We start from the raw sequence: 15,721 nt of genomic DNA, 5'->3' as shown, positions 1-15,721 counted from the left end.
AAGGTGAATGAAGTTGACCTTTCTAGGAGTAAATGAATTTGGAATGCTGATCCTATTAGCACAAGTAATTGTATGTTATTTTATATTTAATGGTTGAGTGTTCGATTATATGATTGCTGAATGATTCAACTCTTAAATGACCTGTTGTTGGATGAGAAAGGGATGATAGCTGTGGACGGCTTGACTCTTCCTGTCTTGTGGGATTCGTGCACAGTCTTGCACTGGCTGACATTCGGTCCCTACCTGATGCAGTGTCTGTTGTTTGCTTCGCGTGTGCGTTCTGCTCCTGGCTGCTATGAGCGTGTGCACCGAAGGCGGAGCGTAGCCTCAAACCACTCCCTTCCAGGCTCGGCGCTGCCCCCTGGCCCCGTTTGCCCCTCCCTTTTATGCACTGGAGCTCGTTGATTGGCTCACCTCGTGGCTGTGGGCGTGGGGTAGGCGGAGACCAGGAGGAGCCTGGGGAACCGCCGCCAGAGCCCCCCGCGCACCGCTAGCGGGCCACACGTTACTAGTAAGGCAGCGCACCCACACGCAGCCTTTAAGACTGTGATAATCTCGGTGTCCGCTACCGTTCTTGTGTGATCCAAATTTAGCTGCTCATTTTTTAGCAAGAGTTTGTGCTTTGAGTGAAACCTCACCTACATCTTTACTGTGGAGTTTGTTTGTAGATTAGAAACTAGTGTTGTGTTCAGGTGTGAGTGAGAAAGAGAGAGAGTGAGCAGGACTTTTAAATTTTTCCTGCTCCAAAGATGTCCACTGCCATGGAGGTGAGTCTTGTGAGTACCCCAATTTGGCCACAACAGGTGTCACGTGGCCTTTTTGTTTTCGTTCTTAGTATTACTAAGGTTAGTTTAGCTAAGACTGTTAACAATAAAGAAATATGCATAGGCAGAAGATACAGTGATAGTTTGGAATTTTTGATAAACTCTGTTTGAAGTTTTTGATAAACTCTGTTAACTTTTGGTGACTTCGATTTTTGTTGAGATCAAGAGTAAAATATTTCTGTAAACATAAGATCAGAGAATTTTGATTTTTCTGTATTTTATATATGGCTTAATCTTAACACGAATAAATGTTTTTACAAGTGTGCTCTGATGATCGAAGTCCGTGTAATGTATAGCATCAAACGCGTTAATACCTTTTTACTGTAAGGTACTTTTTATTGAACTCGTGATATCTGTACAGATACATATTCAATCTAATATTTTCTACTTTTAGTTACTACAGACTTAAAGACTTTTATAAAGTATTAAATGTAAATTAGAACACGTATTAGAAACATGAACTGATTGAGCATGAATGAAAATAAACTTAAGCACACTTTTAATAGTCATAAGCAGAATCATTAATTTGAGAAAGATTAATAGACAGAATGGGGTAACCCAAGGCTATATCAGTGTTACACTCGAGTGGGTGTGGACAGGTGAGGCCCTAGGACATGATGACAGGTGCGCGGGTAAACACTGTCAACAAGGACTCGTGGCTCACCCGAGGGGACTCAGGTTTTGAGGACGTCCTTCCCGCTGGACTGCATTATGAAGACATGCGATGTTAATCACCCTCCCCCACCTGTTTTCTTTCCCCCTGGGTGTTGTCAGGCCTTCGAGCGAACCCGGTACTTTTTAGATCGGTCAGCTTACAGGTTGTTTATTCATTTTCATTGAGAGGAGCCGGAAAAGGAATAAAGTCAATGGACAATTTATTCTCTTAGAAGTTTTACAGTTTGCTTATTCATTTTCATTGAGAGACAAAGATTCTTCAAGTCTGTAAACAGTCGAAGACTTTAAGTCTGTAGAAGTCGAAGACTTGTTTAGCCTGAAAAGGAATAAAATCAATGGACAATTTATTCTCTGTTAGAAGTTTTACAGTTTTATTAATTTTCATTGAAAGGAGGCAAAGATTCTTTAAGTCGGTAGAAGTCGAAGACTTATTTAGCCTGAAAAGGAATAAAATCAATGGACAATTTATTCTCTTAGAAGTTTTACAGTTTGCTTATTCATTTTCATTGAGAGACAAAGATTCTTTAAGTCTGTAGAAGTCGAAGACTTATTTAGCCTGAAAAGGAATAAAATCAAAGGAAAATTTATTCTCTGTTAGAAGTTTTACATTTTATTTATTCATTTTCATTGAGAGACAAAGATTCTTCAAGTCTGTGCTCAGTCGAAGACTTATTTAGCCTGGAAATGAATAAAATGTAATAGTATAATATGTATACAGCACAAATCAAGAAATTAAAAGATTCTTTAGTCGGTATAAGTCGAAGACTTATTTAGCCTGGAAAGGAATAAAATGTAATTAGCCTATATGATGAAAATAGAGCAAAAATAAGGAAAAATCGAATGAAAAGCTATTCTCGGTTGAAGTTAAATTCTATTTTAACCCTGATAATTTTCAACTCTGCTTCTGTGTAGTGTGAATTGGATGCGGTTTTAGAATAGTTGTCGTAAATGTGATGAGCAGAATATAGTTTAGTGAACCAATTATATGTTATTTTGGGAGAATACTGCCAAGGACCCTCTGAATACAGCAACCATTTCAACTACTGTATATCCATTCTTTGTTATTCTGACAGAATACTGTCAAGGACGACCCCTGAATACAACAACCATTTCAAATATATCCATTCTTTATTGGCGGTATTCTAATAATATTTGTTCTTTTATATATTCGTGGCTGAAAATTACAGAAAATGGCCTGTTAATATATATTTTTATCAGCATCTTTTTCTGGGACATGTTATGCATGGGTGATCTCGGGCTACTGCGTCCCTGAAACGGGTTAAATAGTGGAATTCGAATGTTGAGGTTAGAACTATATAAAAAAACGAATTGTATAATTTACTCATTTTTACTTAAACCAAGATCGATTTTTAATATTAATTCCTGTTTGAATGTGTGTGTGGGGGGGGGGGGGGGGGCTTTACTGAAACCAAGATCGCTTTTTAATATTAATTCCTGTTTTTGATTTTGAGGCAGGTTTATCGAAAATATTTTCTTTGCAAAATTTCTTCAACTTTGATGATAATAGTAAGAAGCCAACACGCTTTATAGTTGTAATTTGGTCATTAATGGCGATGAATCGATAATTGACAGTGTAGTGCTGTATGATTGAAATTAATCCATTGCAAAAGTGTCATTGAGTCTGAGTTAATCATTAAAAATCCATTACCATCCAGAGTATTGTGTGTATTACCCAATTGCAACAGCTAATGCCTTGCAGACGCCATTCACAGTGTAATGCAGTATTACCAGCGAAAGTATTGTTATTATGAAGGCACCACAGGAATGGTAATCAGTAATATATCGGTCTAGGCAGAATCTCATGAATAAATGTTTTTGAGTATACAAGACCATATTAAGACGCCAGTGTTTTGTATTGAATGTAATGAAGCCTGTGCTGTGATTCTTTATTTCATTTGTCTGTTCGGTACAGCTTCAGGATGCCAGAGAGCTTCCAAATCATTCGTTCATTGGAATGTTGAAAATGTGCGAGTTGCATTTGGGAGTAAAGTATTGATTGTGTAACGAATTGTTTGTCTTTTATAAGTATTTTCTATATATCAATTTTGTCTCTTAGATTAACGTATAACGTTTATTAAAAGAAAAAATGGTTGTTCAAAATCCCGCGTTTTATTATCAGTAGTTTTATTATTATTATTTGCCAAGCTACAACCGTAGTTGGAAAAGCAGGATGCTAAAAGCCCAGGGCCCAACAGGGAAAATAGCTCAGTTAGGAAAGGAAATAAACTAAAAGAGAGGTTTAATATTACCGTTTGCTAAGTAATGTTTTAGTAAACGTTGTGTTTTAAGACCCTCTGCTATCAGGTTTCGGTGAAATGCGATTTTTTGTAGCGGTATAAAGTATATGGTTATATATATATAAGAGATTGGAAAGAACCTGTCACACGTGATATTTTTACCATCTTCCTTTCTTTGTCTGGGTGTGAACCATTGCATCCTACTTATTGTTGTCATGGTTGGTTGCAAAGTTTTCAACCTTAGTTCTCTTGCTTGAAATATTTTATTTTTCCTCATTTCCTTTTCTGGGTTTATAACATCTTGCTTTTCCAACTAGGGTTGTAGCCTAGCAAGTAATAATAATAATATCTGAAAGTCAGGGCATTAACCTTATGCTTAATGTTACATCGGGCCTTGAGCCATGAGTAGCAGTATTGACTATTATCGTGACATCTACGGACAACCTATATACATGGTATAAATACCCTGACTGTATTTTAGCTTTTGGATTGAAGATTTTAGAGAGTTACAAGCCTTATCAAGTTTGGTATTTTACTAATATGTTAATTTAGGATAAGGCATATAGAAAAAGTAAAAAAGTATTTCGGTCACTTATTCCGGTAAAACCTGTAAACTACGATATGTAATCTCTTGGATGTTTTAGTTAACGTATTGTATTGAGCAATCTGTTTACTATTGCTTTTTGGGAGGGTATTCTTTTGTTTTCAATACAGTATTATATTAACTTTGTTCAACTCTTCTCATTGACTTTGTTCATTTATATAATTTCATTCCCTTTGTTTAGGGGTATTCTTTTTATGATGTAATTTGAGGATTACTACCTCAAAATATATCTTGAAGAGAAGGTTCTAGGATTGAGTCTTTGGACGACTTTGAGCAGTTATTACATTATCGGCAACCAGTTATATTTTCCAAAAATTCACACGTTCATATGAGACGCCCCCCCCCCTTCAAAAAAAAAATGTGAATATCCTCCTACTGGATTCTAACATAACTTCAGAAAATGCGTACGTCCAAAAAATTTTTTGGTTTTCGGATTATTGATTTCAAAACAGGTGGCTCCCTGGTTGACATGCGGACTCTGTAAGTAAAGAAGGGATCAGCCACGTCGTGTCTCAAAAAGCTGCCATGCAAAAAAAAGATATGAATGTCTTTCTACTGAAATCTAGCATAGTTTCATGAAATCCGTTCATAAAACATTTTTTGGTTTTCGGTTTATTGATATAAAAAACAGGCGGCTCCCTGGTTTACACGAGGACATTGTAAGAAAAGCTCAGCCACCTCGTGTCTCAAAGCCGCCATGCTTAATGAATGAATGAATGGAAGCGAGCTTCGATTCCTCCAAAACCTCGTGCTCATGTTGGGGGGCCGACTGTCAACAACAGTAGTATAATGCCATGGAGTTACCACCCCCGCATTCTCCTCCTCCTCCTCCATCTCCTCCTCCTCCTCCTAGGGAGCGTGTGTAATCTCCCTCCAGTTATCCTTAAAGTGGGTTGCCCTCCCTAATCCCTTGGCCCTCGCTTAAAGTTGTCCGACTCCCGAAACTGCTTCTAAAGGTGTCGATCCCTCAGGGCGGCCAAACACTGGCGCATCTTCATCCTTTCCACTCAACTCTTCTTTTTTTATTTTTATTTTCTCTTTTTCCTTTGTATATTTGGGTTCTTTTTTTTATTTTTTTGCATTTCCTCTTCATTTTTAATTTTTGCTGTGGTACATTTAAATTATTTTTCGCTGTGGTAAATATAAATTGATTTTTGCTGTGGTAAATGTAAATTCATTTTGGATCATTTCGGTTTCACTGCGGCAAAAAAGATCCTTGATTTTTGCTGTGGTAAATATGAATTATTTTTTGCTGTGGTAAATATAGATTAATTTTTCCTGTGGTAAATATAGATTAAATTTTGCTGTGGTAAATATAGATTAAATTTTGCTGTGGTAAATATAAATAAAATTTTGCTGTGGTAAATATAAATTGATTTTTGCTGTGGTAAATATAGATTAACTTTGGCTGTGGTAAACATAAATTAATTTTTGCTGTGGTAAATATTAATTCATTTTTGCTGTGGTACATATAAATTAATATTTGCTATGGTAAATATCTATTCATTTTTGCTGTGGCACATATAAATTAATATTTGCTGTGGTAAATAAGAATCAATTTTTGCTGTGGTAAATGTAAATTGGACGATGTCCTCCACGAGTGTTGAAGGAATGTGGCTGACCCTTCCAACGTGTTTTTGTTTTTCCCTTTGTCCCCTCAACTCTACAAACCTCGTGTTTTCCTCCTTTCTGATTTGAGATAATCACCTTTAAACCTCCCCTCCCCATCTTCCCCCTTTATGGGTCCTGGGGGTTTGCGGGGGTGGGGTGGGGGGTTTACAAAGGGAAGGGGTTTGAGAGAAGCTATTTACTTTTGCTCGCATAGTGTTGCTTTTGGAGAGACGGGTTCTGCCGAATTTAAATATTTTCATAGTTTCGTTTCAACTAGTTTTTCCTTTCCAGTTTAATTTCTAATTTTTATTCCTTAATTTGGTTTATTCGATTAATTGGAGATTTTGTAGTCTTGAAGTCTATTTTGTACCGTCTTTTATTATGGATGTCTATTTTGTACCGTATTTTATTATGGAAGTCTATTTTGTACCGTCTTTTATTATGGATGTCTATTTTGTACCGTCTTTTATTATGGAAGGCTATTTTGTGCCTTCTTTTATTATGTAAGTCTATTTTGCACCGTCTTTTATTATGGAAGTATTTTGTACCGTCTTTTATTAAGGAAATCTATTTTCATACCCATGTCCGACAAGCTCTCGGTCAATAATTGATTTAATCTTATTGTTATTCCAGTTCCCATTTTTAAACCAAATTTCCTATTTCTAGACTATAATAGGGTGGTGGTCTCATATGGTGATAATGGGAAGTTTCACAATTTCCGGTGGACTTTTTATCACTTATTTAGCAAGGATTGTGATTGTTTTCGGGACTGATATTAATAGTTGTTGATTAGGAACTGGCGAAACCTAAGACATGGACGGATGATTAGTGACATATTTTAGGAAAGGTGCATGTTTTGTTGAGTTTTATTTTAGTAAAATAAAGAGTTTCCATTGTTATCAATAGGAGAGTACTGCTGACCACTAAGGAAATTAGTCTAATATGCGAGATTTTAGATAGGTTCTAAATAATGTATGTTGGTTTACTCCTTTTGTAAGACTTTTAAAGAAATGTGCGTGTTTTGTGGAGTTTTATTTTAGTAAAAAGGTTTCCATTGTCTACAGAAGCGTACTGACCACAAAGGAAATTAGTCTAATATGCGAGAATTTAGATAGGTCATAAATACTGTACGTTGTTTTACTCCTTTGGCAAGACATATCTATCGATCTATTTATATGTAATTAGTAAAAGAGTTTCCATTGTTGTCAACAGAGGCCCACTGACCACTAAGGAAATTAGTTGTGTTAGTGTGCGAGATTTTAAATAGGTCCTAAATAATGTACCTTGGTTTACTCCTTTTGTAAGCCTTATATCTATCGATCTATTTATATGTATTTAGTATGTATGGATCACAGATAAACCTTCTTTGTAGGCATGTTTAGTTTGATAGTTTTTCCTTCGTTATTTTCTGGTAAAATGTTATATGAATAAAGATTTACAAGTCTTGAGAATTCAAGTCACACATTGGACCTGAACCTAATTGTCTTTTATAATCTACACAGAAAGAATATATATTTCCTTTTTATTTCATCTTTATAGGAATTTTTGATAACTTAATTTCATTAATAGTTAAGTAATTCATATAATTTGTATTCGTTTTATTTTCTACTCAGAAAAAAATATATATTTCCTTTTTATTTCATCTTTATAGTTATTTTTAATAACTTAATTGCATTAATAGTTAAGTAATTCATTTGATTTTGATTTTACCTCATTATGATGAGGATGATTTCTTTTTCCACGGCGTCAATGACCTTAGATGTCAGGATGCCAGAAAACCTCAAATTAATCAATCAGTCAATTATTTCGTTTTCCAAAGAGGCGAAAGGTTAAGGATAATATGCGTATCAATACAATGTACCAATTTAGTTTTCCAAAGAGGCGAAAAGTTAAGGATAATATACGTATCAATAAAATGTATCAATTATTTAATTTTCCAAAGAGGCGAAAAGTTAAGGATGATATACTTATCAATAAAATGTATCAATTATTTAATTTTCCAAAGAAGCGAAAAGTTAAGGCTAATATACGTATCAATAAAATGTATCGGTTACTTAATTTTCCAAAGAGGCGAAAAGTTAAGGATGATATAGGCTACTTATCAATAAAATGTATCAATTATTTCATTTTCCAAAGAAGCAAAAAGTTTAGGATAATATACGTATCAATAAAATGTATCAATTACTTAATTTTCCAAAGAGGCGAAAAGTTAAGCATAAATTGCATATCAATGAAATGTTGCTTTTCCACTCAATTTTTCATCCATCCTTATATTAACAATGTAAAGCGATCATCCGTTTGCTTCTCTTGCCCCTTCCGATCCAGGGTGTTACATCCATCCTCTCTCTCTCTCTCTCTCTCTCTCTCTCTCTCTCTCTCTCTCTCTCTCTCTCTCTCTCTCTCTCTCTCTCTCTCTCTCCCGAGGATGGTACAGACAGACACAAACCAGTACTATGCTACACCTTGAGAAATGTCTCTTAATAAATCGCCCGTGTCCGTGGTGGCGACAACAGCTGCTTGGGAGCCATAATGCCGAATTATAGGGAAACAGATTCGCCACTTTTCTAAAGCCCTGCCTTAATCGTTGGCGCCAAATAGCTGGTGATTCGTGGTGGTACCTTTTAGAAGTCAGTCAAAATGGGGTACACTGTTAGAAAGAACCGTAATTTTAATAGGAAAATCTCCGTAAATATTTGCTTGTTCTTAATCGTATTTCAGTAAAATACATAGCTGGTGATTCGTAGTCGTACCTTTTAGCAGTCAGTCAAAATGGGGTACACTTAAAAAGAACCGTATTTTTAATCGCGAAATCTCCGTAAATATTTGCTTTTCTTAATCGTATTTCAGTAAAATACAGGCGGCCGTAATTTTTTTACCTTACTTTGTTATTAACTTTCACGGGATGCTGACCGTAATATCACTTATTACGTCTATATATCCTTTTTTAAAACGGTAAAAATCCTGGAATACATATTGCCAGACATATGTCGTTTTTTAATGCAATTTTTTTAACAGTAGCGTTCTCTATGTAGTTTAAAAAAAAAATCTTGATTATTATATTTTATCGACCGTCTTGATTACGCGTTTGTTCAAAGTCAAAACTTCTAAAACTTCTGATTATGTTTATTTGGATTTCATAACTGAAGATTAAAACCAGATTGGATATGACTATTCTTTGAAGAATAATAGAATTTCTTTCCTTTTTTAATTTTGGTTAATATTTTATGATAAAATAATCAGTCAGTTTTGGATTTGATCTGATGAGTTATTAAAAGTATGGAATTAGATTACGGTTAGGAATTATGTTTATATATATATATATATATATATATATATATATATATATATATATATATATATATATATAAATTATTTATTTATTTATATTTATATATATATATATGATTACGATTTATAGTAATTTGTTGATTTTGATAGATAATATTTTAAGCAAATGATATACATTAATGAAGATTTAATTGTATTAAAAGTTTTTAATTTTCTTTTTAAATTTACTTTTACGACGAATGTCTTCTGCCAAAGAAAAGTATTATTTTTGAGTTAATATTGCAATCTACTACTATGTGCACATTTTTTTTTCTTTTTTTTAATAACTAACCAATTACACAAATACCATGCCAATGTACGCATTCAATAATGTGATAATTGAAATGTATGTATCTAGTTATAAGAAATATTTGTTTATTGTTTTTTATTTGAACTTCGTTTCATATAAATGTTTTATTTGTTGATTGCATTAAAGATTAAAAGGTAGGATTAAAAAATCCAATTATTTCATTTATTTTATTATTATTATTATTATTTTTATTATTATTATTATTATTACTTGGTAAGCTACAAACCTATTTGGAAAAGCAAGATGCTATTGCCCAGGGGCCCCAACAGGGAAAATAGCCCAGTGAGGAAAGGAAACAAGGAAAAATAATATATTTTAAGAACAATGACATTTGAATAAATATTTCCTATATAAACTATGAAAACTTTAATTGAACTAGATTGCTTGCGAGCTATTCCATGATTTATATATCGTATATAACTGCTAGCATAAAATGCAGTAATAATTTTAATGTATGATTTTCGTTTCTGTTAACAAATATGGGTCGAATACAGTTTGGTGACAATGTCCTTTTAATACCAAAGTTTGAATGAATGTCTGGAAAGTTTTCCATTGGTGGAAATGTCCTTTTAATACCAAAGTTTGAATGAATGTCTGGAAAGTTTTCCATTGGTGGAAATGTCCTTTTAATACCAACGTTTGAATGAATGTCTTGAAAGTTTTCCATTGGTGGCAATGTCCTTTTAATATCAAAGTTTGAATGAATGTCTTGAAAGTTTTCCATTGGTGGCAATGTCCTTTAAATACCAAAGTTTTGAATGAATGTCTTGAAAGTTTTCCATTAGTGACAATGTCCTTTTAATACCAAAGTTTGAATGAACGTCTCGAAAGTTTTCCGTTGGTGGCAATCTCCTTTTAATACCAAAGTTTTGAATGAATGTCTCGAAAGTTTTCCATTGGTGGCAATGTCCTTTTAATACCAAAGTTTGAATGAATGTCTCGAAAGTTTTCCATTGGTGGCAATGTCCTTTTAATACCAAAGTTTGAATGAATGTCTCGAAAGTTTTCCATTGGTGGCAATGTCCTTTTAATACCAAAGTTTTGAATGAATGTCTTGAAAGTTTTCCATTAGTGACAATGTCCTGTTAATACCAAAGTTTTGAATGAATGTCTTGAAAGTTTTCCATTAGTGACAATGTCCTGTTAATACCAAAGTTTTGAATGAATGTCTTGAAAGTTTTCCGTTGGTGGCAATCTCCTTTTAATACCAAAGTTTTGAATGAATGTCTCGAAAGTTTTCCATTGGTGGCAATGTCCTTTTAATACCAAAGTTTGAATGAATGTCTCGAAAGTTTTCCATTGGTGGCAATGTCCTTTTAATACCAAAGTTTGAATGAATGTCTCGAAAGTTTTCCATTGGTGGCAATGTCCTTTTAATACCAAAGTTTTGAATGAATGTCTCGAAAGTTTTCCATTGGTGGCAATGTCCTTTTAATACCAAAGTTTGAATGAACGTCTCGAAAGTTTTCCATTGGTGGCAATGTCCTTTTAATACCAAAGTTTGAATGAATGTATTGAAAGTTTTCCAACATTATGCATGACTAACCCGACTGTGTGATCTAGGAGACTCCTTCACGGCTTATCCTTTTTAACCTGAACTAGAAGGATTCTTCAGACATTATCTTAAACAAACAGAACATGTGTAAATTTCAAAATAGGTGTCGCTTTAGATTTTTTTTTTTTTTTTTTTTTTTTTTTTTTTTTTTTTTTTTTTTTTTTTACGTTACGATTTTGTCGTTACGATGTGACATAAATCAAAAGTATTGCTTGTTATTCCCCCCGTCTCCCTTCCTAGCTGAGAAGATTACTATGCTCTTAATGCTTGTGTTTATCCTAAAAGCCTTATCCTCTGGCTCGTCTCATCCATACTCCTCCTGTCCTCCATCCACTACCCCCTTCCGTTCCTTCTACCGGCCCCCTATTCGTCTTCCCCAATCCCCTTCCTTTCTTGGCCGTTTTCGTAGATGGAGGGATGGTCGTTCCCCTCCCTTGCTACTTCTTCCCCTCCTCCCTTTTGCCCTCTCTCCCCCCTCCCCTCTCAGGGGTCCCATTTGATTTCCTCATTTTCTGGCTTACTAATCTCTTCGCGTTGCACATCCTGGTAAGCTCATTTCCTGAACCAGACACGTAAAGGGGGAAAGGGAGAGGCTCTCCGGCGGTTATTTCTCGCCTTTGCACAATGGCAGCAGCAATAGTAGTAGTAGTAGTAGTAGTAGTAGTAGTAGTAGTAATAGTAATAGTAAAAGCAGTCTGTTTATTTTAAATTTTTCCCTTAGTTTTGGTATTTTGATTCAACTGTTTCGATCTTTGGGTTTTTTTTGATGAGCACAGCAATAGTAGTAGTAGTAGTAAAAGCAGGCTGTGGTCACTATTAATCTTTCCAATAGTTTTTGCAGTTTGATTCAAGTGTTTCGATCTTTCGGTTTTTTTCATGATCATCAGTTGGATTTTAGTTTTTGGTAATTTTTTTACATCGAAAACAATCTTTGTCTTTACATCGTGACCTTATTTCCTTTCGATTTTAATCCTCTTATTTCTATGGTTACCAATTACTGTTCTTGGAATAAACCTTTGTCGTCTTTGGTGTTGATTTTATAAAGGATAATTTGCAAAAAAATACATATGTTTCATTCTTATTTCTGAAACGCGTTAATTACAAAACAGGAAAACTAAGAGTTCGAAGTTCTTATATGCGCTTAGGATGACATTGAATGTATGAATATATTTCAACAGCAAGGAAAAGATGCGTGGAAATCATTATTTATATATTTCCACGGCTTTCAGTGTTGGTTTAGGTGCCACCTGCATGGATGATAGCATATTAGATTCGAAATTATCGTTTTGTCTGGAGTAGATTTCTTTAGGGTTTTTTTTATATAGTTTGTGTATTTTATGTTTTAAAGAAAATTAAGAGTAATATTCTTCGTCTTTGTCTACACCTTTCCCCGGTTAATCTCTGATCGAGTAATGATTTCGTTTAAATTTTCGTCTATACGGGGCTCGGAAAGTTAATGATAGCAGTTTTGAAATATTGTGAAGTACAATATTCCTTTTCGTGACTTAATAGATGAATTTGTTCTATGGGAAAGCTTACGTAAACAATATTCTCTGTTATTAAGGTGTATCTTACGGACCAGAAATAAGAGAGAAGAATTTTTATAAAAAGTATCTAAGAAAGTTCCTTAGTTTGGGATCGAATCTTTCAAGCGAGAGTCCAGCTTCTGGGATAAGTATCGAAGGACGGTACTTTGAGTATTACCCAAAATTGATGGATTTCGGGCCGTGAGTGAGATGTTATCTGGGCCTAAACGAAAACACGGTATATGTACCCTCAGAAGCTGCGCAAATTTTCTGATACAAAATTATTATTTCTATAGTTATGGATTCATAAAAAATTAGTTCATTTATAATTTCATATATTCCAGTATTTACATCTGGAAGCATTGTGAAGACAAGAGGAACGAGGGCTCTCTAGGTCTGGAAATATGTACCCACAGAAGCTGACCAAATTTTCTGATACAAAATTGATATTACTATAGTTATGGATGCATAAAAAATATGGTTCATTTACACTCATATATTCCAGTATTTACATCTGGAAGCATTGTGAAGACAAGAGCAACGAAGGCTCGTTAGGCCTGGAAATATGTACCCTCAAAGGCAGACCAAATTTCCTGATACAAAATTAATATTATTACTATAGTTATGGATTCATAAGAAAATAGTTCATTTACAATTTTCATATATTCCAGTATTTATTTCTGGAAGCATTGTGAAGACAAGAGCGACGGAGGGCTTTCCAGGCCTGGAAATTCTTGTGATAAACAGAACATATGATGGATGGTGAGACACGGGTTGCTTCCTTTCTACGCATAGGCTGTCTCCGCCCATGTTTGATAGGCCTAAGACCCCTGTCTAAATTAACCAAGTTGCCTGGAGGCAGTGTTTACGTACAAGATTTAGATTACCTTGACTTTTGTGTAAGAGTTTTAGTGGGGCATACGAGACCCGGGGCTCAAGCGATGAGAAGAATACCACACTCTGATGCCCGTCTTTGTTCTGGGTTCCACCTCAGAGGAACGAACTGGAGTCTCTGTTAGATGCTGCTGTTTCTTCTGTTTGTTATCAAATTTACCTTTTTAGTTTTCAATTGTTATTAATAATATTGTTTAGGGAGTATCTATTGTTACAAATCAGTGTTCAGTGGTGTGTGGGTATCTATCTCAGTGAGATATGATAAAATAGAGAACATTTCTTCTGTCTTGCATTATTATGATTATTATTATTACTAGTTAAACTACAGCCCTAGTTGGAAAGACAAGATGCTATAAGCTCAAGGGCTCCAACAGGGAAAAATAGCACCAGTGAGGAAAGGAAATAAGTAAATATATAAACGATATAAGTAATGAACAGTTAAAAAGAAATATTTTATGAGAATATTAGGAAGCTTGTAGCCATTCTACAGACCTGGAGTCCTCATGATCACATAGTAGTTTGATTCTTGAATAGCCTTTTTTGGACGAAAATATAACCAGCCATATTACCCTGGAAACAGATGTATGATGAAAAGGAAGGCCAATAAATTGTTAAATGAATGATAATAGTATTTGAAATATTGATGATTTTGTTAACACAAAATCATTAGAACGTTGTAACTGTAATGTTGGCATCCTGGCAATGATGAAAATTCAATTTAGAATGATTGAACTTTGAGAATAATGACAGCTGTAAGAAAAAGAAAATAATAGATATATTAAGATAATATCGAGTTTGGACGATTTTCGCTTTGGCCTTCGGCAATACACTTGCTAATGGAATTGAGTGTTGTTCCTTCACATTGTGGTTTCCAGCATCCGACTAATAAATAGTAGTAGTAGTAGTAGTAGTAGTAGTAGTAGTAGTAGTAGTAGTAGTAGTAGTAATAGTAAAAAAAAAGTCTGACTTTACGATTGGTAACGTCTCTGTCTTGTGTTTGCCAGACGGGGGTTCGAGTCACGCTCAGACTCGTTAGTGCCATTAGTGTCTTCAACCTTACCATTCTTAAGGTTGGGGGGTTTGGGGGAGCCTATAGGTCTATCTGCTGAGTCACCAGCAGTCACTGCCAGACCCTCCCTGGTCTTAGCTTGGGTGGAGAGGAGGCTTGGTCGCTTACATATAATATATGGTCAGTCTCTAGGGCATTGTCCGGATTGCTAGGGCAATGTCACTGTCCCTTGCCTCTGCCATTCATGAGCGACCTTTAAACCTATAAAGGGTTTTTAAATAGTTCAGGTCAAATAAAGGAACGTTTTCAATAAATATTGATAATTTATTAAAGGGTTTTTAAATAGTTCAGGTCAAATAAAGGAACTTTTTCAATAAATATTGATAATTTATTAAAGGGTTTTTAAATAGTTCAGGTCAAATAAAGGAACGTTTTCAATAAATATTGATAATTTATTAAAGGGTTTTTAAATAGTTCAGGTCAAATAAAGGAACGTTTTCAATATATATTGATAATTTATTAAAGGGTTTTTAAATAGTTCAGGTCAAATAAAGGAACGTTTTCAATAAATATTGATAATTTATTAAAGGGTTTTTAAATAGTTCAGGTCAAATAAAGGAACGTTTTCAATATATATTGATAATTTATTAAAGGGTTTTTAAATAGTTCAGGTCAAATAAAGGAACGTTTTCAATAAATATTGATAATTTATTAAAGGGTTTTTAAATAGTTCAGGTCAAATAAAGGAACGTTTTCAATAAATATTGATAATTTATTAAAGGGTTTTTAAATAGTTCAGGTCAAATAAAGGAACGTTTTCAATAAATATTGATAATTTATTAAAGGGTTTTTAAATAGTTCAGGTTAAATAAAGGAAAGTTTTCAATAAATGCTGATAATTTATTAATGGGTTTTTAAATAGTTCAGGTCAAATAAAGGAACGTTTTCAATAAATATTGATAATTTATGAAAGGGTTTTTAAATAGTTCAAGTCAAATAAAGGAACGTTTTCAATAAATATTGATAATTTATTAATCCATGCTAGTGTCAGCCTCTCGTAAATCTAGTATTATTGGATAGATTTTTAGTTAGAGTATTTTCACTGAACTGCCTTTGCTTGCATCTAGC

At 34.2% G+C, this 15,721-nt stretch overlaps 1 protein-coding gene across 2 annotated transcripts in view; it reads left to right on the top strand.

Moving 5' to 3' along the window:
• The first annotated feature begins 515 nt into the window (after window positions 1-515).
• Window positions 516-15,721, top strand: part of TfAP-2 (transcription factor AP-2) — a 185,604-nt gene continuing 170,398 nt past the window's right edge. For both annotated transcript variants that reach the window (XM_068393123.1, XM_068393121.1), the window contains exon 1: window positions 516-776. In XM_068393123.1, coding sequence (XP_068249224.1) covers window positions 750-776 — 27 coding nt within the window. In that variant the 5' untranslated portion in view covers window positions 516-749. The remainder of the gene's footprint in view (window positions 777-15,721) is intronic.

This window comes from Palaemon carinicauda, chromosome 19 (assembly GCF_036898095.1).
Source record: "Palaemon carinicauda isolate YSFRI2023 chromosome 19, ASM3689809v2, whole genome shotgun sequence".
Taxonomy (NCBI): Eukaryota; Metazoa; Arthropoda; class Malacostraca; order Decapoda; family Palaemonidae; genus Palaemon; species Palaemon carinicauda.
This window is presented reverse-complemented; position numbering and strand designations above follow the sequence as displayed.